At 33.2% G+C, this 23,856-nt stretch overlaps 3 protein-coding genes and 1 non-coding gene across 6 annotated transcripts; 1 reads left to right on the top strand and 3 right to left on the bottom strand.

Annotated features, from left to right (window-relative positions):
• Window positions 1-3,441: 3,441 nt before the first annotated feature.
• On the bottom strand, window positions 3,442-9,922 carry LOC126709203 (GPN-loop GTPase QQT1). Of its 2 annotated transcripts, XR_007649338.1 has the most exons (12): window positions 9,638-9,922; window positions 9,417-9,461; window positions 9,240-9,319; window positions 8,635-8,709; window positions 8,284-8,387; window positions 7,996-8,152; window positions 7,802-7,889; window positions 5,408-5,480; window positions 5,201-5,331; window positions 3,849-3,928; window positions 3,615-3,737; window positions 3,442-3,521 (listed from the first exon to the last, which is right to left on the bottom strand). XR_007649338.1 is itself a non-coding variant. In XM_050409330.1 (11 exons), exons 1-10 carry the CDS (start codon window positions 9,727-9,729, stop codon window positions 3,877-3,879), a joined length of 897 nt encoding a protein of 298 aa, XP_050265287.1. In that variant the 5' UTR covers window positions 9,730-9,922; the 3' UTR covers window positions 3,442-3,737; window positions 3,849-3,876. The 2 variants fall into 2 exon arrangements, 1 of the variants encoding a protein (XP_050265287.1); XM_050409330.1 differs by having other exon boundaries at window positions 3,442-3,737.
• Window positions 9,923-10,506: 584 nt separating this feature from the next.
• On the bottom strand, window positions 10,507-10,578 carry TRNAP-UGG (transfer RNA proline (anticodon UGG)). The gene has a single exon. It is a non-coding gene; the product is annotated as a tRNA-Pro (tRNA).
• A 5,013-nt stretch (window positions 10,579-15,591) lies between these two features.
• On the top strand, window positions 15,592-17,589 carry LOC126710538 (LIM domain-containing protein WLIM1). Its single transcript, XM_050411053.1, has 5 exons — window positions 15,592-15,924; window positions 16,585-16,681; window positions 16,780-16,823; window positions 16,913-17,002; window positions 17,092-17,589. Exons 1-5 carry the CDS (start codon window positions 15,787-15,789, stop codon window positions 17,317-17,319), a joined length of 597 nt encoding a protein of 198 aa, XP_050267010.1. The 5' UTR covers window positions 15,592-15,786; the 3' UTR covers window positions 17,320-17,589.
• A 16-nt stretch (window positions 17,590-17,605) lies between these two features.
• LOC126710537 (F-box protein At3g12350) lies at window positions 17,606-22,481 on the bottom strand. Of its 2 annotated transcripts, none has more exons than XM_050411052.1 (2): window positions 21,330-22,481; window positions 17,606-18,349 (listed from the first exon to the last, which is right to left on the bottom strand). In XM_050411052.1, exons 1-2 carry the CDS (start codon window positions 22,257-22,259, stop codon window positions 18,308-18,310), a joined length of 972 nt encoding a protein of 323 aa, XP_050267009.1. In that variant the 5' UTR covers window positions 22,260-22,481; the 3' UTR covers window positions 17,606-18,307. The 2 variants fall into 2 exon arrangements, with proteins under 2 accessions (XP_050267009.1, XP_050267008.1); XM_050411051.1 differs by lacking the exon at window positions 17,606-18,349 and adding an exon at window positions 19,077-19,741 and having other exon boundaries at window positions 21,330-22,476.
• Between the last annotated feature and the right edge of the window lie 1,375 nt (window positions 22,482-23,856).

Genomic DNA, 23,856 nt, shown 5'->3' with positions numbered 1-23,856 from the left:
TTTAGTAACCGTTCCCAATGTAGAGGAGTCCGGAGAATTGGGGTAACTTCCATAACCGCTATGGAAGTTACCTAGGTTGGACGGGTCGTTCCATGGTGAACTCGTCCATCTTTAGTAAAAGATGGACGAGACCATCTTGGACGGCTTGCCCTTGCTTGAATGATGATGAGTAAGATTCCCACGAGGTATCGTCCGTCCATAGACGAACGAGGTTAGCCAGAATGCTTGGAACATTCACTTCGCCTATTTGATTTGTCGTAGCTTGTCTTTTGTTGGACGAGACATATGGATGAGTTATGGAGTTGGATGATTTCTGTGACACCATCACAAACCTGAGAATTCAATTAAAATCTAATTTGATTTTCTATGTAACACGTGCATACGTATAAATACATTTAAAATTAAACACAATTTTTATCATAAAAATATAAATAATTAGTCATTTTTTTTAAAAAAGAGTAAACATAATTAGTCATATATTAAAATTCTTACCCAAATTTAATACTACTTATGATAATTTTTTTTATAATTTTTAATAAGATAGAATGTGTGGTGATTTTTGTTGTGTGATGATTTTTATTGAGTATATGAGATTAGTTTTTTTTTTTAATTTAATTTTATAGTTCATTAATATTAGATTTTTAGTATTTTGCACACATTAACTCACTTTGTACAAAAATTAAAAAACTTAAGTAAATAATTATAGTGTGGTCTCCACATAAATTTAGACACATGGTACAAAATTAGATTTTAATTTCAAATTTTAATTTAACTTTCTTTGAGTTTTACCTCTACGTGTGTGTATATATATAATTTGGTTTATAGTTAAACAGATTGAAGCAGTTTAGGCTAAAAGCCTAAAAGCCAAGAATAAAAAGACAAATAAATAGTATCTATCTATGTTGCCAAAGTTTATCTACATTGAAAGGTCAGTCTTCTAGCAGATATAATTATATGCTTATGAATGTCTACTTCTAACTTTCTATTTTTAAAGGATAAAACTTTGGTGCTTATATTGTATAGAAATAATACTTTTAGCTGGACATTCTTCTAGAAACAAATTTGTGTTTGCTTTCAAATTAAAATTTCCTACTTTTTAATTTTGAAGCACTTATCACTTTGCCACCATTTTTGTCCACTTGCCGAGCCTCTCACCTCAACCAAACACCATTTAATTCATTAATGAAGAGCACAATGGAATGTTCTTTTCATTTTTATTTTTATTTTTTCCTTTTCGGTAATTGTGAGTGGTGAGACCCTAGTCATGAAATTACAGCCATATCTGTATGACCGGCACTTCCTTTCCCACGAGGGTCTTGTTTTGATGCATCCCTTTCATCCTCTAGAAGACGTATTTATTTGTTTTGTTCATTTGGGTTTTCTTCTTTTTTCTTTTGTCTTTTCTAATCTCTAGAAATTAATGAAAGACAATTCCTCTGGTATCTGTGAGGTAAACGTATCTGAGACTGAGAAAGCAAAGGCCACGCTCTACTTAGAACTTAGAAAAAGATATGGAAAAAACAAAAACACTTTGGGACCACGTTCTTAGTAGGATAATGATCCACGAAATGATTGACTTTAAGGTGGATTGAAATTATCTTGTTCCAATCTATTACGTGATAATTGAAAAGATCATTTATTTATAATTTTAGTCATATAATTTTTTTTTAATGAATCATGATATATTTAAATAATATTTATGAATAGTTTTATAATTCGTTACGTAATGAGATAAAAAAAAAATTAGTACTAGACTTGTTTAGACCTAAACTTTTTTTTTTTTTGATATCATGTTTAGACCTAAACTTTGTCTTAATGATTCTCTTTATTTCAAGTCTTCCGTTTGTTTCTAAAAATTAAAAATAAATCCTGTCCATTTTGTCCACTTTACTGTTTAGATTTTATAAAAACTATATATATATATATATACGAGTACATTTATGAAAGTCTGCAATTTAAAATGTCTCTTATCTCATTTAAAAGTCTACTAGAGTTTAATGTGTCCGAATGATAAAACTTTGTTTTTTTTTTTTTTTTTTTTTTTTTTTTTTTTTTTTGTGTGTGTGTGTGTGTGTTTGTGGTACTTTTCGATTTTATATAATCTATGCACATTATTAATGTATAATTTTAATTTAAAATAAAGGATATAAGAGAATTGCACACAAAAAAAATGTGCAAATAAGAAATAACATTTTTCTTTCTTTCTCTTTTCCCCTATCAATAAACTCCAAACTCTTTCCCGGAAAAAGAAAAGGGGAAGGGACAAAAAAGAGTTAAAAGAGTAAATAATTTGATGAACGATGATAGGAAAAGATTTTCCCTATTTCACAAAAAGAAGCCAAGCCGCGGTTCCCAGAACTTGGCAATTAGGCATCCTCTCTCTCTCAGAAATGAGAAACCTCAAGAGCAGAGAGTAGGCACCGTCGTACAAGTTTTAAGCTGTTCATAACTTCATATGATACACGTGAACAACGCTTTCAATCTCTTACGTAACCGCGGGGTTTTCTTCTGCTAATAAATTTGATAACCAAAAGTCAGTCTTGGTACTACATATATATGTTTTGTCAGATTTCTAACTGTCGGCCAAAGAATTATGAAACATACTAACCTTAACTACATGATAAGAGCAAGTTGACCACTGTATACCGCATATAAGTTTTGTCAAATTTCTAACATGGGCCAAAGGATTCTGAAACATGTTAACCTTTACCACGTGATAGGTGCAAGTAGACCGCTGTATACCTCGGTGGCATAATAATCACTTTACAATTATAAGTGTTTGTATGCTGTGTGAGGTAAGGGAGAAATTATAGAGTTCTCTTGTTGACCACGTCACTTGTCCATCATTCCACTAAAAAACTTCCACTTGTTTAAAATTGTTGAGTCAATAATTAATTTTTGTTTAAAAAAGTTTTCTAACTAACAATTTTAAACAGGTGGAAGTTTTTTAGTGGAATGGTGGACCATGTCACTTGTCTACCATGTGAATCTTATAATTTCTCAAGATAAAGACCGAAATTCAAGTCTTTATGAGAAAACTTTACACATATATACACTCAAATTATGCTAGAGTATAATTCTATCTCAGATAAAAAAAAAAATAAAAAAAAAAAGAGTTAAGTAGTACACATTTTTATCTTAGAGTATAGTGACATGGTGCTTTCTTCTCTCACTTTGATGATGGACTCCCAAGTCACCTTACTCCACAAATATCTAATAATTCCTTAAGATAATTACTCAAGAAAACTTGCCCAGTACCAGGCCGAGTTAACTTCTGTAGTTCTCTACATAATAATTATCACTGCAGGCTAACCAAAACCCGTTCATTGACACATTCAAAAATACTGATAAAAATATTTATTTTAATAATTAACACTTAAATTGTTTAATAAAAATAATTATATGTAATAGCATATAAACTAAATCTAAAATGCTGTAAAAGAAGAAGAAAGTGATTTTATAGCCATATCAAACACTATTCAATCTCCTTCAACATCTCCAAATGCATACATCTGCAAACTCTGCACACATCAAACTGAGCGTATGACTTTAATTTAAATTATATTACACAAAAACAGCCACAGGAGAGTTGGTCAGATCCCTACTTTCGCTACCTTTTAAGAAAGATCATGATGAGGGAGGAAGATGCAGCTGGCTTTTGCTACTTTGACTTGTGTTCTCTGGATCTTCCACTTATCCAACATTGAAATATCAGTTGCTAAGAACCTTTGCAACACCTGCAGTGAGAAACAGTCAAGACCTTCTCTGAAGCAGAGAACAGTAACAAATTCACAGGCATGTCACATGCATTCACACAAAACGCAAACATGTCAAAGTCGCTTGCTCACCAGAAACAGAGCTCTTCCAGAAATTGTTCTAGTCAAAATTTTCATCGTCTTTAATGTACTTTTCTTGCACAGCAGCAACTGTAAACTTCTTTGTCAAGCAAAACTCATGCATTTCATTTCAAGTAACTAAAGATCAAAGATACTCCATGAAATAAAGACATTTGATAAGCCCATATATATCTTGCAAAATTGAAGAAATTCCTTCAGGGTCCCATTTACCAAAAATCAACATGCACAGGGAACCATCTCATATATATGCTAAGTATTCAATACTGTGCTCGAAAGGAATTGTTTTTTTTAATTAAAAAAAAGGCTAAGAAAAGAATAACAAAGCAATATAATCACCGGATCAGAAAAGTTCACTATTATGCACTGCACACTAGTGGACATAAAGAAAATAATAGGTACACAATCTCTAATCCACCTATAACTAATGTAATCCTGAGACTTGAAAAATTAAATGGTTGTATATTGGAATTTGAGATGACTAATCTCCTAAATGAGAGAGAGATAATTTGATTGAAATTTCTGCTTGCCTCTTATTCATTCCTTGCTGCATTTAAATACACTCTTCTGATAACAATAACAACCAATTCAAATAATTCAAACAGTTGTAACAATTGGCTGAATAAGATAACAATATCCTACTGACAACTAACCTAATCACCTAATCTCTCCGACACAATAGGAAGGATTTATTGATAACAATTCAAACGTATATTCAAATCTGAACAGCTAAACTAATTGATGAGGCCATGCTGCTGGAATTACTCAGCAGTAGAAACCTTGCAGTGTTGCACAAGGGTATTACATCTCACATGTATATGGTGCAAATCTCACATCCCATACAGCCAGTTCAAATATAGCATGCCTAATGGCCCTAATCACAAAAAAGGAGGAACAAACCTATGTTCTCCTATATGACATTTCTAACTCATAATCAGTCAATTTGAGACCAAATACTTGACAACCAAACTCCTACTTGGAAAACATTGCATGAATAGTCTCTCACTCTTCTTTTTGGTTATGTAGTTCAAAATACTCCTCAAAAGAAGGGTGAAAGTTATTTTCATAGTATTGCTACAGCTTGAAGATACCCACCACCTTAGCTGTTAAACCTTGAAGCCAACCAAGCTGCAAAATGATTTATAATTAAATAACACAGTTTGAAAGAATGCAGCTGAAAGATACTTTATAAATATGTCATAACACAAGTTATGAGATTTTGGCCAGTCACATTTTGTATAAAAACCAATTTTTAAGAGCAAATATGATATTATTATTATTATTTTTTTTTTTTTTGGCTAAAATGAGCAAATATGATATTAAGAATCAAAAGAAGACAAGGATATCTGTAGTAATCCCAATCAAGAGGACCCACTGCAATCTTGCTAAATTCAACAGCACTTGCTTCTATGCCAGAAAAAATGTATCCATTGGTCTTGTCTATCAGCTTCACAAGATTCCCTACACTCTCTTTATCCTGAAAAGCAACATCTAACTAAGAACACCAAAAAAAAAAGCAATTTCAAGAAGGAAAAACAGAGAGACTGGCAGACCTGAATATCTAAGGTCGAAAAATTGACAAGACTGAAGTCTTCTATCACATCACATAGCTCCTTAGTGAGTTTCCTGGAATAAGATTCACAAACAACTTACTTATACAAATGTTAATTTCTGAACACACATTCAGAAATAATACATCAGCTTTCAAAAGGGCATAGACAAGCTACTGATTGTAATTAATTATCTTTCCATTTCTTATTAGCACCTCAATGGAAACACCAGAAAAGTCAGAAATTATTAATCAATTATGTCTTGAATACCTTGACAATACCTTGTACCATTATATGACTAAATATTGATTCAAGTTGTGTAAGAGGTATAATAAAAACTATAAAACTTTGACACCACCAAGAGAATCAAAACCAAAGGTCCATATCTTTAAGCTGATTTCAATCTAACTAGGCATTTAGGCAACATGAAAGCACTTATTTGGTTTTCTTTACGATGCACTGTATTGTGTCCAAGAAAGAGTAGATATTAAATTTCTATCATGACATCTAGTTAAACCACTTATTAATTTAATGACACCAAAAGTTAATGTGGAAAATGTTGTGATATTCAAGTGTGAGTGGTGTGGTTAGTTTAGTGAAGTCCAACATTGGATACTAATGAGAAGATTGAGTAGTTAATATCACATAACTGGGCTTAAGCTTTTGGATTAAGTAGTGTCCCTATATGTTATACAGGGCCGTAAACGAGCCAAGTTTTGTTGAGTAGTGAATGTTTAAGCTCGGCTCGGCAACAAAAGTAGAATATTCAAGCTTGGCTTGAGCTCGATACGAGCCTATAAATAATGTTCAAGCTTGAGCTTGTTATAAAGTATAAAATCTTGAGCTCAGCTCGGCTTGGCATGGTTCATTAGTCAAACCAAGCTCGAGCTCTATATCAAGCCCAAACTCAAGCTCGATATCATGTTTTTGAGCCTGAGATCCCACACAAGTATATTATCAAACCTACATCAAGTTTATTATCCAGTCTATTTTGTTTGGATAAGTGGTCTCAACTTATAATTAATTAAAGTTTTAGAAAGATATGAGTTTATATGTCAAGCTCATATCAATTTTATTACCAAACTCATAAATAAGACTAGGCTCAACTTGTTTTGTTACTTTTGTATCGAGCCTTGGTGTTCACAAACTTGTTCATGAACAATACTTTTTACTCAGGCTCGGCTCGTTTATTAAGCAATCCTAAAACTAAAGCTTAAGCTTGGTTTGTTTATAAACAAACAAACATGAACGAGCTTTTTATCAAACCAAGCCCGAGCTATTTATGAACGGCTTGGTTCATTTACAACCCTACTTATATTAACCTCTCAATTGGAGTTTCCCCAAGGTATTCTCTCCTAAAAAAAAATACACGTATTCAACACATGAATTTCCCTTGATATATAGCTTCTTTAGGATGCAATATCTTGTCCATCAATATAGCTATCTAATACAATAAAATTAAAATTTTGAGCCATTATCATACCTAGAACCAAAATATCCACCTATCAGTACCAAATGATTCTTTTGATACATTTTATTCTTTTATTTATTATCATTTTTTAATAATGGTCTCTTAAAACCAAAATTGTTGGAAGAGAATTCATATTAATGTAATGGCTTTCTACAATAATAATGCAATATTTCCATAATTTTTCAAGTGTAACCAACATTTGCAAAAGTTCACTCTAACTATCAAAAGGGATTGATGAATGCAATAATTCAAACCATAGCTGGACCTTGGCCGTTGCAAATAGAATACATGCTGACCAGTCAGATTGACCCCTAGCCCAAGCCAGTCATTAAACCCTAACTAATTGCCTTAGGATGACTGGTCATCATGGTTTCCATTTTCTATTAGTTACAAGTTTTTACATATGATATGCCACTGGTAACAGGGTTGAATTGCTGGTCAAAGCAACCCAAAAGAAAATGGAATAATCTAATCCTAAAGTTAAGTCCCATCTAAAGCCAATAGGCAGTGCAATGACGGTAGGTGATGGCAAAAGTGCCATGAGAAGGCAGCACTTACATTAATTCAAGAGATGTGAAAACATATTAGGTGCCCCATAAAAAATATTGAAACACCTTCTCAGTAGCATTATATCATTTGATATTAGAGGAACCTTACATACTAAATGTTAACTGATACATTCTAAGTCCGAAGTTTTAGTATTTGCACCGCTGTCATAATTCTATAAATATGCCAGATATGTTAGCAGGAATGACTGCTATATTCACTACAGTATGGCATTGGAACAATTGCAACATACTAATGAAGAAAACAAATTGGAAATTTTTAACAATGACACCCAAGTATGATTCAATATAGTGTGCATAGATTAAAAATCAAAGACTAATTTATACAAATTGCATAATGAATTCTACCCTAAATCATACCTGTATTTGGCAGAGCGAGGATCCTGATCAAGATGGTGTTGTAAATAAGATAAATCTTCCACATCGGTATAAAAATCAAGATTGAAAGCTGCAGCACACCAAAAAGTAACAATTAATAAAGCACAACCAACACTTTTATGATCATAGCATATATTTCACGCTTAATGTCAAAATAAGAAAAGCTATAACCATACCTAGCTTTCCATAGTTCTCAATTAAATCAATCTTGGATAAGACATTAATGTGTGGGAGTTCTAGATGTAGCATGGTTGACAAAGTGAGAAGCAATGCGCTAACATACTTCCCAGGGTCACTGCAAAGATGGGCATCAACTAAATGAACTGCAGTCAGCTGCATAAAATGAAGAATCCAATAAGATTTTTATAATTGAACATTGACACACAAGAAGATGAGGTCAATTCAGCTGTTCAGGGTCCTGAAAGATGCCAAATATCATATAAACGTAGAAGACATAATCATACCCTAAGATTCAATTTCTTTATGAGTTTCATGATGACTGTCTTGGCATTGGAGTGAAGAAAAAATAGTTCAACCTGGCCGGGAAAATCAAAGAGAAGATAGTGATCTGCAAAGTTAATACCATCATTAAACAACATTGCATCCCAACATTTTATTATAGTTCAGTAGACCAACTTAAAAAATTGAAAGCATGTAAATGAAAGTTCAAACAAAAATAAAAAGGAGAGAGAAAGACTCCAATTTCTAGAGACTACAAAGCTTGAAATTATACAAAAAATATAAGAAAGCACAAAGTTATCATTTATAAAGCCTATAAAATTAAAAATTTTGAAGTAAAGGCACAGTATACAAACCTTTGAGGAGGGGTTCCAATTTTGATTGCAGCCAATCAATATTTTTCTCCAGATAATCCATACAGTACACAAGGCCTGTTTGAGCATAACAAAATAAACTTCAGGAACTGCATGACTAATACAGCAGATAAGTGACAAGCATGTTGAACAAGAGCACACACCTAAGTACCACCACTTGGTTAGTCAAAACTCATAGAACTCTTAAAGAGACTACAAACCATATAACCTATTCAAAAATGAATTTTTAAATTTTCTTTTGGTGGGTAATGTTGGAGAAGATGTGGACATGAGAAAGGTAAACATTTTGCTGGATCCTTAGTACACTGCCTGTGCGCTTTGGTTCCTTGTATTAATGAAGTTTTATTACTTATCAAAAAAGAAAGGTAAACATTATGTACATTTCCATTTTCAAAGGTGGCTTCGAAAGCCAAATGCAGTAGCTAACTATTCTTCTTCTTCTTTTAATAGAATGATAAGTTACACACACAAAAACCTGGCAAGTTTTGAACCCACCTAGTTGATAAGCATTACACAACCTTAACACATAAATACATTAAAGAACACTCATCGGATGCAAATTAACAAGGACGCACACACACGCTCACCTCCATTCGGACCAAGAGAATGCTCTGTCATTACATCACTTAGTTTTATAAGATCCTCAATGTTCACAGCGCATTCGTACCTATATAATTTCGTAAAGGAAGCTTTATCTCAACACACTACAAGCAAAATAATAAAAACCCGATAATCCCATATATAAATAAAGTGGAAAAGGATACGGCAAAGAGTCATTAGCAGGATCCAAATTGATAATAGCAACCTTCCTGTGCATACCAAAAAACAAAAGAACATTCACATTAATATCATACCTTATTATTATTTCCACATAGAAGAAGAAACATATAAACTCAATCCCTTAAGTATACAATTTTTTTAATTTTCCAGCTAACTAAGAATAAGTTTACAAATTCGGGTCCAACGAAATAAAAAGAAAAGAGACCTTCCGATAAGTTTGAGAAACTGAGACATGCCGTTGCAGTAAGTGGTTTTCCCTGATCCTGGTGGACCAATCACCACCTGCCCAAACACCATCTCTACTCTCTCTTTCTCTTTCTTAAATAAAAAGCAAAATTATTCGAATCGATGAAAGAAAATGTTCAAAATTTAGGTTTTAGGGTTCATATGAGAGGGATTCAGGGTTTTAGCCTTCTAGGATAATGGGTCAAAAGCCAAAAATTACAAAACCAAATACAACATTCTAGTGTTTTGATGCGTAAGAGGATTCGCATTTCTTATTTATCACATCTATTTATTAAAATATTAATTTCACTAACTCTTTCTCATTCTTCCTCTTCATTAAAAAAAATACTTAAAAATGCCCACCCACCATTACTAGAGAAAAAAACAATATAAAAATGTGTATATATATATATATATATATTTTTTTTTTAGAAACACATAAAAATGTATATAAATTGCTACAGTAACATCATAAAAATAGGATGGCATTGTAACACAATTGCAAATTTTTTTTGCAATGGCAAGACTAGGTAATGGGGGATTTTGATGCGCTGATGCTAAATATTACCAGTATATAACATATACAATACCCAATATGAATGCTCTAACGGTTAGGTATTAAAAAAGTTTAAAAAGTCATTAAAATATAAATAAATAAAAATTGGGGTGCCATCATAAAAATAGGATGGCATTGTAGTACAATTGCAAATTTTTTTGCAATTGTAAGACTAGGTAATGGGGGGTTTTGAGGCACTTGTGCTAAACATTATCAACATACATACTGCATATACAATACCCAATGTGAATGCTCTAATAGCTGGCACTAAAAAAGTCACAAAAATATAAATTGGGGCATTCCGAGAATCGAACTCGGGACCTCTCGCACCCAAAGCGAGAATCATACCACTAGACCAAATGCCCACTTGTTTATCAATTATGTAATAAACTTATATAACAACATTTCTGGTAGTTTATCTAAATTTTTGTACTATTTTGATAGTGAACAGTGATATTTAGTTTTTTTACCTACTTACTTTTTCAAATACACTTTCCAACAGATTCTCTATTCTTTTTTCCATCTCATTTAAATATTATTTTTTCTTTCATTATTATTTTTTTTAACAATTATACATCTTCCAACATTTTTTTATTCAATAGCTAATTATTATAATAGAAAAAAAACATATGAAGTGTGAACAGTAAAAGTTACAGGGTTCTTTATTTGTAGAAAAGTATTGTAGCAATTCTAATCTAAAAAATGGAGATGGAGAAGCTGTTGGAGTGGATTTTGGGAGTGTTTTCTCTCCAAAATTGGCTTTAAAAAAGTTATTGGAGATGCTCTAACTCAATAATAAGGTTAAAAAAAAAATAGATTTTTAAAATATATAAGCTTCTGATCACTTTAAAATATATAAGCTTGACAATAATGAAGCTATTCATTATTTAACTTGGTTTCGTTCAGCAACACTGTCGTGTAATTTATTTACTGCAATGTTTTTCTTTGTTTCTTTTTATAGGCTCTAGATTCCTTGTGGTGGGGGTGTATAATGTTGCCAGATCAACAAACACCTAGCCCTCCTCTTTTCTTTTCAAATATTTATGGGGGGTCGTGTTCGTGTGGTGCCAGATTATCACAAGCCCATGGACCACCCTGCCAGCCAGCTCCATTTTTCAAATGTGGTGATCCACCTGGTAGTTGAGCTCATCATTTTGGTTTTGGGGGTTCTCTGTTAAAATATTACGAATCTACTATGAGCCATTCCTCTTGCAACAAACGGGTTTGAAGAACCTTACTAATTGCGTAATTGAATTTTATTGAATCTGATTCTCAAAAGAAATATGAATTTTATGGTGTCCAATCTACAAAAGACATCAATAGAATTTCTTTTGATGTAGGTGGAAATGAACTAATGGAACTAATACTCTCTTTCATTTTTACTAGGAGTTATGTCGGACCTTGAAAAAAAAAAAAAAAAAAACCAATGATTCATCTTTTTCAATATTTAATATTTGAATAATAGATTTAGTCATAATTCAACGGGTAAAGTCCACTTTTTGCTTTTCCATTTTCTAATCTTTATAAAGGTTTTGATTAGAATAAGGAAAAGGACCGATTAAAAATTCAAGAGACAACTTTTCATTATTCATTTTAATAACGGTTTTCAATGAAATTAGTAAATAAAAAACAATCTCACATATTTGGTACGATGATCATTCCACAAGTATAAATATTTGTGGGTGTAGAGGGTAAGAGTCGGAGTTCAAGTTTCTAGTGGGGAGTTTCACATGCATATATATTTAAATTAGACTATAGAAGAATTTTTATCTTGTATAAAAAAAATAATAAATAAGTAAAAATTTAATATTTGTCTTATTTTGTTATGCCCTGAAATTTTTTGGGAATTCCAGTTTTAAATTTATGGATTCATTGGATTTATTTTAGCCTTGTATTAAGAATTGTGCAATTCCATTCAGATTGTTTATTTAAGGACAAAAATAAGATTTGAATTGACTGAATTATTGTGAAAATATGAAAATTGCCCGAATTGAAACTTGCCATGAAAAATGTGCTTTATTTCATAAAAGGATATTTGTTTTCCCTTAGAGTACGTTACAGATATTTTCTAATGTGTTACTATAATCTCCCTTTTACTCTGATGAGCCTAAACTGGGATAAAAATTAACTTTGGAACATTCTCTGAATCATAGCTTAATTTAGGAAATTATTTGGATTTAAAAAAAAAAAAATGCTTGTCATTATATTTAATTGGGCCAGAAAGTTCCCCATCTATCTTAAGTTCTTAACTAGTCCCATGATATTTATCTCTTGAAAATCCGTCTAATAATCCTAACATTTTTATTGAGTGTGTCCAATTTTAATTTAATGTCCACTGATTCTTAGGTAAATGTCACATTGTTACTTGCCAATTACAAAGAACAAATTTAAATTAATAAAAAGGGCTGGAAATACATTACCATGCAGTAGCATCATATGGATGCCATTTGTCCAAATCCTAGCAACATTCCAGAGAATTCTCTCTACAATAGGCATCGTAGGGTTCCTAACGCCTTCTTTATGCGTAACCAAACTTCTAAATTCATGAATCAAGAATTTTTTTTTTTTTTTTTTTTCTATTCTTTATAGGTTAGGAAAAAAGAATTTTTCCTAGCCTAATTTTGGTGATAAAATCAAATTAAATATAAGTGATCAATCACACCTAGAAAAACTCAATGATTAGTGGCAACTCCTGAACCATGATCAAAATTGATCACTTTTATAATCATCACCCACTGTTCACATTTTAGGGACACACGTAGTGCTAGCAGTGTAGTGTCATTTTTGTTTCCGTTCATAAGCACATCGCCATTCGGGTAGTTGAAGCTGTACTCATCATCGCCCGACAAATTTGGGGAGGTATCGACAGTAATTATTCATTCATCTAATTTGGATGGACAATTCTTGAATAATTTGATCGTGAATTATTGAATATTTTTTCATTTATAATTCATGAATTCTATTTTTTAAATCCAAGTAATATAATTTGATTTCTTTATAAGAGTTCTTCTATTATTTTATTAGAAATATACTTCTTTGATGACCCCCATTTTCCTTTGGTTCCTCTCCAACAACTTGATCATACATTGACAACATACTGCACACCGTTATAAATGACCAACACATTCATTATGCTTGAATATCTTGTGGTAGAAGTCATTTTGCATTTGTTTTTATTTTATATTAAAAATTATAGTAATTGTCCAAATATTTTAAATCTTAAACCTCAAATATGATTTTTTTTTTTTGAGGGAAACCTCAAATATGAAATTAATAAGAGATTTTGCATGTAGACAATGTGAGATTGTACCACGACATTTTCCAGTATTCTCGGTCCAATCAATGATAATTTTTAGACTTGTGCACACCCACATCGCTGCTGGTTGCGACCCCATTCATCAAGCAAGATTGAATTCCCATCCACAAGAAAAAAAAAAAGTTGTCAGCTATTCATTTGTCTCCATCATTATTAAGCGTGGAGGAAGATAAAAATAGACTACCTCCATCATTTCAAACTCATGTGCCATTCTTGTTATGATGTGATGAATGGTGCTTTGCCTTAACATATTATTATGTAACTTAAAATGTCTTTTTTTTTTTAATAGAAACAACAATAGATTTATAACTATGATGTGAATTCCGTTCTTTATGATTATTTTTTATCATTATGGCACAACATTAATAAGTGGGTTCCAATTAATTCAACTGGTAAAGTCTCTGATGGTTGAATAAAAGATCTGGGATTCAATTATCGCTTACACCAAAAACCAATTAGTGTCTTGGTCTAATATTAACTCTCTCTCAAAAAACAAAAATGTGAAAACATTAATTAATTTTTTTGTGTAAACAGAAATTTAAACTTGGGTCTCTTATAAGCAAAATTTTTTATTGGTTGAGCTAATTACAACCCATAACATATAATCACAAATCAAATTAAGGATTGAGTGGAAAAGTGATTGTAACCATGCATTTGATCAATATGTGTTATTTGATGTTGAGACTTATTTTTGTCCAATTATTGCTCACCATTATATGACTTTGAAAGACCTTTTTTTGAAGGTGGGCAATAGGCATGCTTTAGACTCTTCTTGCTTATGAATGAAGAGAAAATGAGAAAGAAATTGTTTTAGAAAGAAAGTAGGCCAGCTAGGAGTTGAGTGATGAAATGCTGGCAGTTGAGAAAGCCCATGGGGCCTCAAAAAAAAAAAAAAAAAAAAAAAAAAGCTTTAGTTAATGAGAAGAAGAATCTTTGAAGTCCATTTTTTTTAATGATATTTTAGAGAACGTGTTAGTGTGTTACTCATTATTTCTCTATCATTTTTTTTTTTTTTTGTTGAGAAAATTTCTCTATCATTTTGATTTTCCATTGGACATGATTTTTTCTTATCTTATATAGTAGTACTATTATCTGGATTAATATGAAATAACTCATACGATTTTGTGTGGGAGTTCCACATTAGATTTATGCTGTCATGAGGAGTAATTATTTGGTAATGTTTTTTCCTCAAATATAATAACGAATCTTGCTATTTAAATTCATGGTAAGATCTATTTATATGAAAGTTTTTTGTTTTTTTTTAGAACCTATATGAAAAGCTGAGAATATTGATCCAAACTATTAAATAGTTTTCCTTGTTATGACCACCACTAGATCATACTCCCCTTATGACACCAACTACTCTCTTGGTTTTAAAGAAAAACAGAAAGGAAAAAAAAAAAAAAAAAACCCAAATTATTGCAATGAACCTCGTAATGGTACTCTTGGTATTCAAAGAACGCATTAATGTATTGTTTTCAAAAAAACATTTAACTACAGAACTAACTCCATGGCCAATAACTCCAAATGTATAATTTGAACGCCATAAATATAATGAAATAATACTGTGTACATGTGAGGAAGATAGATACAAAATGGGTGTTTAGCAAAAAAAAGATAGATACAAAATGTTTCATATTTCCAATTTGTCATGTGAATTTTGTATTTATCGGTCTTTCAAATAAATCATTTGTAGCTTTTAAATCTACGTAACAATAGGTTAGGTTCCAGTTAGTTCAATTAGTGAAATTTTTTTATGTCAGATCAATTCGCAGGCAACTAAAAAAAAAAAACAAAAACTGTTTCGATCTAGTCATAAAGAGTAATTATCATAAAATGGATGTTACAGTTACAAGTTTAAATGTAGACGTATTTATTAAAAAATAAAACACTACGCAACAGGATTTAAGAATAGTCAACAAATCCAACCAGATTATACAACTAAAAACTTAATATGTTGATATCTTATATTAATTGAATTGCAACGTTAAGAGGACAGGATAGTAAAAACAATAAGTGAGAGAAAATGGTGGTTAGGTGCTTCAAATTTGGACAAAATCATTGCCAAATGCCACTAACTTCAATCATCTAAGAGTCTGCTTTTGTTGTCCTCAAGAACCTGCACCCCCTTATCCCAACCTCACCGCTTGTTTTCTCCCAACTCCAAATCCAAAACTCTCTCTAACTCTAAAAGAGAGCAAAGAAAAAAGAGTGAAATTCTAACTCACTTGGTCAGGACAGTGAATTGTTGAGAAACATGGCGTCATTTGCAGGAACAACCCAAAAGTGCATGGCTTGTGACAAGACTGTTTATCTTGTTGATAAGTTAACAGCTGATAATCGTATCTACCACAAAGCCTGTTTTCGATGCCATCACTGCAAAGGAACTCTCAAGGTAAACTAAACAAATGGTTTCTATGTTCTAGATTGCTTCTTTCAACTTCCATGTCATTGATCTATTGACAAGGCAAGAGCTTGTATAGGATGCTAGCATGAAAACCATTTATAAGTTTAGTATTGTTTCTCACCTGTTTAAATGAGGTTCTTGTCTCAAGGTTTGTCTTGTTAGATGCTTTTTATATTAGATTCATACATGTTCTGATCTGTGGTACAACAAGGCCTTTGTTTGACAACAACAATTTGGTAGCTGTTTCAGCTTGCAAGAAAGTCATTCAGATGCTATAAGTGAAAGTTTCATTTTAGATCAGCAACAAGTTCTTACTTGTGAGGGATTTAGTAACCCAATTACTAATGCTTGCTCAATTTCACTTTTTTAAGACAAAAGGAGGCCTTCCAGCTGTTCTTCATCTGATTTGCCTCATTTAAGGATCCAAGATCTGTGATGAGAACTAATTAATCTTTAATTCCAGTTGTTCAACATTCTATGGCTCGTACTGACTAGATTAGATTTATTTGTGGCTCATATAATGAACTTGATCTTGCTGGAACTCTAAATTAGACCAAATGCCCAATTCATATAAAAAGATATATTATTGCCCACTTACTTGATTAGAGCTTTGATATACAAGCTATTGACATATAGAACCATTTGCAGCTTGGTAATTACAATTCCTTTGAGGGAGTACTATATTGCAGGCCACACTTTGATCAGCTCTTCAAAAGAACTGGCAGTCTTGACAAAAGCTTTGAAGGTAACAAATATAAGTTCAGCTAGAGTCTTATTTCCAGTATGTCAAACCTTTTTCAGTTGCTCAAGCTGACTTCTTTCCATCTTAATTGATGATTTCAGGGACCCCAAAAATTGTAAAACCTGAGAAACCTATTGATAGTGAGGTAATGTCTCCAAATCTAGGTTCTCATTTATGCATCATAAAGAGCTCATTGTACCAACTGCTAACATTGATTATGAGCTGCCTTGACAGAAACCTTCCGCGAATAAAGTTTCAAGTATGTTTGGTGGAACCAGAGACAAATGCTTTGGCTGTAAAAAAACTGTCTATCCAACTGAGAAGGTAAACATTACACACAATTCATTATTCATGAACATTACACATAATATTGGAAAATGTCACTAATAGTAATAATATCCTCTATGTTTAAGGTAACGGTAAATGGAACTCCTTATCACAAGAGCTGTTTCAAATGCACTCATGGAGGATGTGTGATCAGCCCATCCAACTACATTGCACACGAGGGCCGACTCTACTGCAAACATCACCACATCCAACTCATCAAGGAGAAAGGCAACTTAAGCCAGCTTGAGGGTGAACAAGAGAAGGATGCAATGGATGAGAATGTCAATGGCAGAGAAGTTGCTGCCGAGACATAAACTGCTTAATAAATTGTTCTGTTTTTTCCCTTCCCATCATGGTTTCTCCCTACCCTCTCTGCTCTCACTATCCCTATTGGTGTAACAATTTTAGGCCTTATGATTAAAGTGCTGATGGAATTCTTAGTATTTCCTGTTGAGGTGTGTGCGCCTTCATTTTTGCTGTTTTTTGGGGTTTGTTGCGAGATTGTGGATGTTCAAATGGATGCCAAGACCTATTTGATTCTCAGTATGTGATGCAGTAACAAGTATTAGTGTTCTGTTTGTGAATTTTTGTTGTGTTCCTTTGATTTTCAATAAATCTTGACGATCCCCACTTTTTTCCTATTTTTCCTTCTTGTGCTATTATTTGATTTCAGTCTATATGAAGAATGTGACGCCATACTGTCCCCAGGCTTGATTGAACATCTGCAAGTCTCAAGTCTCAACTACCTTCAATTTCAAACGGTGGGGCACAATCCAGCTGTTTGCAAATATGAAAATCAATATTGCAATTCGCAAGGACACATTAATTTGATTCCACCATCCAACACACTTTCTTTTCTGAGGTGACATTTACCATAGCAAAACAAAAACAGTTCTGCTACAACACTGAATTTTCACCTAAAAATTCACAGATTTACTCACATGATCACAACACAAAAAAAGTGAGGGGGTATGAATTTTTTGGTGAAAGGGGCTCTAGACTGATTGAAACAAAAAGCATCCCATAATGTCAATGGCATCTCCTCTTCTTGTGAGGGATGGAATAGTTTTACTTAAACAGGAGAGGTAAAAAAAGCAAAAAGCATCCCATGACACTATAATGGAAAATGGAAATTAAATAGTTAATATAATGGTAGAAAAAAAAAAAAAAAGATGGAATGGAAAAAGGATTTAGAGTTAACCAGGTGAAATGAATTGAGAGAGCAGGAGTAACTGACCTGTGAACCTTTAATGTGAGAAAATTGACTTCGTACCACACAAGGATGGATGGAAATGCAAGAGGTCACCATTGTAGTGTGAGAATTGAAATAGGAGCTGCTGAAGGCTGTGGAAAATGATGTGAGATGCTGATTGGCTACCAAATGAAGGATTAAGAATACAATTGAAAATAGGATTTTATGTAGCTTTTGGAGAATTCCATGTTCAGTTTTTGAAAGTCAGTTGGTTTTGATTATTAATGGCATAGTTGTTTACAGTATAATTGCTGCTTGTAGCTTTTGTGTAGTTAGTTTTGTTATTGGTTGCAGCTCAAATGCTGCTTGGTGATCAGAGGTAATTGATACTATTGTATCTGTGTCTTGATTGAATTATATACTTAATCATTAAAAACACACCAAAAAAAAAAAAAAAAAAAAAAAAAAGCACTTTTGGGAACCTCTGTCCAGAAAATTAGAACCTTGAGAGCCAAAAACCGTACAATTAATCACTGCAATGTACAGAAAAGTTTGCCTACAAGTGAAATTCTAGATCTAAATTAAGACATGGGCTGACAATGTATAAAATTAGGAAGTAACCTTGGTAGCTGGTATAGAAATTAGCTAGGAATAACACTACATCGTACGTATATAGCCATATTCAGTTCTAATCATTTCAATATTATGATTACCTTTTTTATAGAAAGAGAAGAAAAAAACCAAAGGTAAAAGGAAAATAATTATACCATTAAATTGAATGTAGACCTTAAAAGTTAAAACCCATCACCTACCCATTACCATCTACGCCAAAAGTGGTTATTAAAATAGTGTAAACACCACTGAAAAAAACTAGAAAAGTGGCATTCGGAAAAATCAAAGAAAGATATATTCCGAGAGAATTGATATTATTATTTAGTTTAATTCTACAAATAAATATAGTACACTGTCCCTTCAGGGTCATCCAATAAAATCAGAACAAGACATGATACAAAGTGCACAAAGGGCATAAGCTACGCAACTTATGTACAAGAATGATTCCAAACAGGAAATTAATCACTACAGAGCTCCTTTGTATCAAGAACACAACCATTCTGGGAAACATGCTTCAGGTCTATGATAAAATTGTCCCGAAGAAACCCAAACCCGAAGGTACCACTAATGTACTGCCAAATCCTTCCCTCCACGTTCCGGGGATTCATAGTACTTCCAGCCAAGTCTGGAATAACTAAATCATAACTTGAGTTTATGTTAAGAATGCGACAGACCATCTCAGTTTCTGCTGAAAGGAGTTCCTCATGAATGTAATTTTCTGCTGCGAGTGGTCGAACATGCATGCGAGAATCATACAAATATTTTTCCTCTGGGGAAAGTGGAGACTCTATGAATGTAGCATTTGATGTCCAAAATACTAGACCATAACTAGAGAAACGTTCAGAAGAGTCTCCAACCCTCCGGCATATGATGCCCCCATTGTCTTCATATACCACAAGATAGAAATTCAAGCTCATGTCATCATAAATTCCCTGCAACAGAGATGCAGCAGGGAGGGGCTAGATGAGCCATAATGAAGATCTTACATGCATTAACGTCTTCCAACCATGATACTACATAAATATACTGAGCAAGAATGAAAATAGCAAAATCGGGAGAAGAAAATAGGTTTGCTGACATCACAGCTGTCCATGCACATGATAGCTTCAACTTACCATGTTTCTTAGACTTGCAATACTAAGGACACAATTTTTTATTAACCTTTATCACAACTTGTTATGGTAGCAAGTTGTGATTAGAGCAACATCAGTTTTGAATGGGCCTGACATCACTTTTAATACACACCAATCACAGCATACCATGTTAACAATTGTGAGAAAAAAAAAAAAAAAAAAGGCTGTGAAAACTTCTATGGACTTATTGTTCTTAGACTGATAGGACCAAGTTTCATAGTCCACTCATTTTCAAAAGAAGCGTCAGACATTTGTACTTTTTGGGTGTATAACTTTTGTACGTGGCATGCAAAATAAACATATAAACCAATTCACAATGGCTGTTTTTTGATCATAAGCCAAATGTAGAACTCAGATCAAGAGTCTATTGGCAACGACGAAGTGTTTGATTAGTCAACGATGAATAAGGGCTTCAAAAAATAAAGGTGCATGGTTTCTTCATCCAAAGAAAAACCTTGTGACTGGATCCCGTATACATTCCCTCCTGCTTTCATGTTTCATATCAGTAGCTAGAGCTCAATTTTATTTGATCCTTGATCATATAAGGTTTGAAGTGTGGTTTCCAAGCACCCTCTAATATTCCTTCATATTCAAATACTCAGTAATACAAAACTAAGACAAACCTTTGAGTCATTAGCATCAGAATTTTATATTTCTAGTAGTTCTATCAATTACGAGTCCGTTTGAGAACAGCTTATTTAACGGAAGCTGGAAACTTTTTACTAAAAGTACTGTAAATAAAGCTAAAAGGTAGTTGAAATAGTACAGTGAGTCTTATGAATAGTACCAAAAAGTGCAATAGGGCCCATGAATAGTAGCAAAAATAAGCTAAATAGTAAAAACATCTCTCCATGTGCACATAGGAACATAGAGACATGTACAGGTAGGTACTAGACCATAACATACCTACCTGTATACCCCAAGATATTTTAAGAACATCTCTCCAACACTCACTCTATAGTTCAAAATTCATTAATAGACAGCATTGCACATGCTCAACTGAAGGCAAGAAACTTCAGGGAACACACAAAAGGAATTGCAACATTTTCAACTTCCAGTTTTCAAATTCAACTGAATTACATATATATTTTTTTCTTTGGTTGGGGATGCATACTATGAACTAATGATGAGCTCTAGCTCAAATGTACCTCCTCTTGTAAGAGCAGGGGGAGCTCATAGTTTAAGATGTGTGTACTAATTACAAAATATCATCCTTTTAGTTATCAACGAACTTCTACGAAATTGTTATGCGCGATTCAGCCAATTGTCTTGATCATTAGATATTATTTATAGCTAGCAAACTAAACTTAGCAATCATGAACAAAATTGAATCCAATTGAAACAAAGAAATTGAATTATTATTTGTTACAAATGAGCTAAAGAATACCTTCCAGAGGCCCTGCAAAGGGCGAGTCAGCGTGGGCGAGCAATTAACGATCTTGACGAAATGCTCAGCCTCCCATTTCCTCTTCCCTTGTCTCTCCTTCTCTTTCCTCCTCTGCCTCCTCTTATCCCCACTACCTGGACTCGTCCGGTTCGCAAAATGCTGATACATCTCCGACATTAACCGGTCCGGTAAGCTCCCAGGTGAGTGACTCGGCGAGAAGTACCCACTATCCCCTCCAATCGAATCCTCTGTTTCATCGTCACATCTCATATTCGAAAAGCTCGAACTCCTCCGAAAGTTCGAGCTCGAATTCGAACTCGAAAACGCGAAAAAGTTCATGTTTTCCTCGACAACGAAATGGGTCTTCCCCATAAAGCTCAAATTCACCGGAACCAAATCGTTATCCGAGAAATCCAATTCCCCGACACAATCCAACACCTCGGCCCGACCGTCTGGGTCGAGGAAATTCACGGTCTGACCCTCCTGCGACAGTGTCATCCACAAAAACGGTGACTTCAAAACACTGTAGGTGCCGTTTTTCGAAGGGGAAATTCTCGAACCGGTTAGAAACGATGGGCCCCACTCGAAGAAAACCAACGGCGGCGATGAGATTCCGATATTTCCACGACCGCTTCGGCGCCAAAAACCGATGAGATTTTCCCACTCGTTAAGCGTTTTGTAGAGAAGCCTGAAGGCGATCTTGCCGTTGCCCCATTTTCGAATCTGGGTCTTGGAGCCCCACCTTCTATGGCACATGGTGAACCAGAGCTTGGCGTCGTTTCGGCACAGCGAAACGAAGCGTTTCGATGTGCAAGCGAAGGTGGAGACTTCGGAGGGCGTGAGGAACGAGAGGATGCAGAGCTGAACGTCCTCTGGGAAATCGGTGAAGGAAATGGAACCGCCCATTTCGTCGGATTTGGGATTCGCCATTTTTGCTTGGGACTCGGAAAATGTTTTCTCGGGAAAGTTTAAGATTTTAGTAGAGAATATAGAGATGGGAATTGATTTTCTCGGGTGTAAAATAAAGAAGGCAGTTTATAAGGATTTTGGTATAATTCTGGGCGGGGGGGAATTATTCGTTGAATCTTTCTTTTACAACCGTAGGAAGTAGAGTGGGGGAATTCGGAGTCGTGGAAACTGTAGTGTAACAAACGTGCAGGGTAGTGTGTGGGGGATAGTTTTGTCATTTTGAGTGCCATGGAGTGTGTATAATGTTTTCGTATTCGTATATTATATTACGGCTATTACTATTTCTGTATTTTTTTTTTTTTTTTTTGCCTTTGACAGGTGTTTTTGAAATAGTTTTAACTTATGTTATTTGCACGTGGTGATAACTCTTTATTATCAAATTAAGACATTAATCAGTTTATAATGTAGGTGGAGATTACTATTTCTGTAATTTTATATTTTGCCTTTGACAGGTGTTTTTGAAATAGTTTTTATCGTCAAATTAAAATATCAATAAGTTTTTGATATAGGTAGGAAAAGAAAATAAGAAAATAAAAAAAAGAAATGACAAGACAAAGTCTCATTTATTTACTTCTTTTTGTTTTCACTTATTACTTAAAAAAAAAAAAAAAAAAAAAAAAACTAAGGTATAGTAATAACATGGTCAATTCAATATAATTTGATAAATTTAGGCTATGGATAATGTCACATTTTTATTATGCAACCTGAATTACATGAATTTTTAAATGCAAATCACTACGTATTGTGTTTCATAAAAATTTCTACAACCCAAGTTGCATAAAAATATTTTTGTTTGCTATATTTAATTACTAATGAAATAATATATTTTTTTAGGCAGAAAAATAATATTTACTTTTAGTTTGTTATTATATTATAATTTTTTGAGTTGTAGTTACTATTTTGGTCCTTAACCTCTATCTCATGTTTTAAAATAGTCTATAAAGTCTAACATTTTAGATGTGCTATTATTCTTTTTAACATTTTATTTTTGTGTCAAAAGAGTTATTACTATTAAATAATAGATGAAAAAGTCCAATGTGACAACCAATATGCCATGACCTTTATTTAATATAAAATCAAAATATGAAGAAGTTCTCTCTTCCTTAGCGTAAATGGCCTCCTTTGACTAAGAAACCACCAATTAAGGGAACTCTCTCTCTCTTGGTAGTAAGGATGCGTTAAGAAACAAAAGTTTAATTCAGATATAGGTCTAAGGTTAAGGCCATCAGAAAAAAATTAAGACAATCTATAATGTTGGCCTGGGGTGAGGAAAGAATAACATGACAAAGGCTTCCGATTGACTCAATACCATTCGTGCTAAAGCATCATCATCAATTGATTCTCAGGGGAAAAAAAATCCATCATTTTTATTGGCTTCTCTATATGCATGCTTGATTTCATTGGGGTGGATCCCTTGGAGGAGAAACTTGTAATCACTAATAATGGTTTTGAAGAGAGGATGTGCTTATTTGTTCATAGTAAAGAATTTAATAGTGCTTGCTGCTCTAATGGTTGAATTTTAAATAATAATAATAATAATAATTCAATTAAACACCCA

This window comes from Quercus robur, chromosome 12 (genome assembly GCF_932294415.1).
Source record: "Quercus robur chromosome 12, dhQueRobu3.1, whole genome shotgun sequence".
Taxonomy (NCBI): domain Eukaryota; kingdom Viridiplantae; phylum Streptophyta; class Magnoliopsida; order Fagales; family Fagaceae; genus Quercus; species Quercus robur.
The sequence above is the reverse complement of the archived record's forward strand: the minus strand, read 5'-3'. Positions and strand labels throughout refer to the sequence as shown.

Bases quoted from the DNA above. Each gene is read 5' to 3' on its own strand.
- LOC126710538 (XM_050411053.1), top strand. From the start codon at position 15,787: ATGGCGTCATTTGCAGGAACAACCCAAAAGTGCATGGCTTGTGACAAG. The intron at 16,682-16,779 runs GTAACAAATATA...TGATGATTTCAG, and splicing joins TCTTGACAAAAGCTTTGAAG to GGACCCCAAAAATTGTAAAA. The intron at 16,824-16,912 runs GTAATGTCTCCA...CTGCCTTGACAG, and splicing joins AGAAACCTATTGATAGTGAG to AAACCTTCCGCGAATAAAGT.
- LOC126710537 (XM_050411051.1), bottom strand. From the start codon at position 22,259: ATGGCGAATCCCAAATCCGACGAAATGGGCGGTTCCATTTCCTTCACC. The intron at 19,742-21,329 runs GTATTCTTTAGC...TCTCTGTTGCAG, and splicing joins CTTTGCAGGGCCTCTGGAAG to GGAATTTATGATGACATGAG.
- LOC126709203 (XM_050409330.1), bottom strand. From the start codon at position 9,729: ATGGTGTTTGGGCAGGTGGTGATTGGTCCACCAGGATCAGGGAAAACC. The intron at 9,320-9,416 runs GTATCCTTTTCC...GAAATTATATAG, and splicing joins CCTGCTAATGACTCTTTGCC to GTACGAATGCGCTGTGAACA. The intron at 8,710-9,239 runs GTGAGCGTGTGT...ATGCTCAAACAG, and splicing joins TTCTCTTGGTCCGAATGGAG to GCCTTGTGTACTGTATGGAT.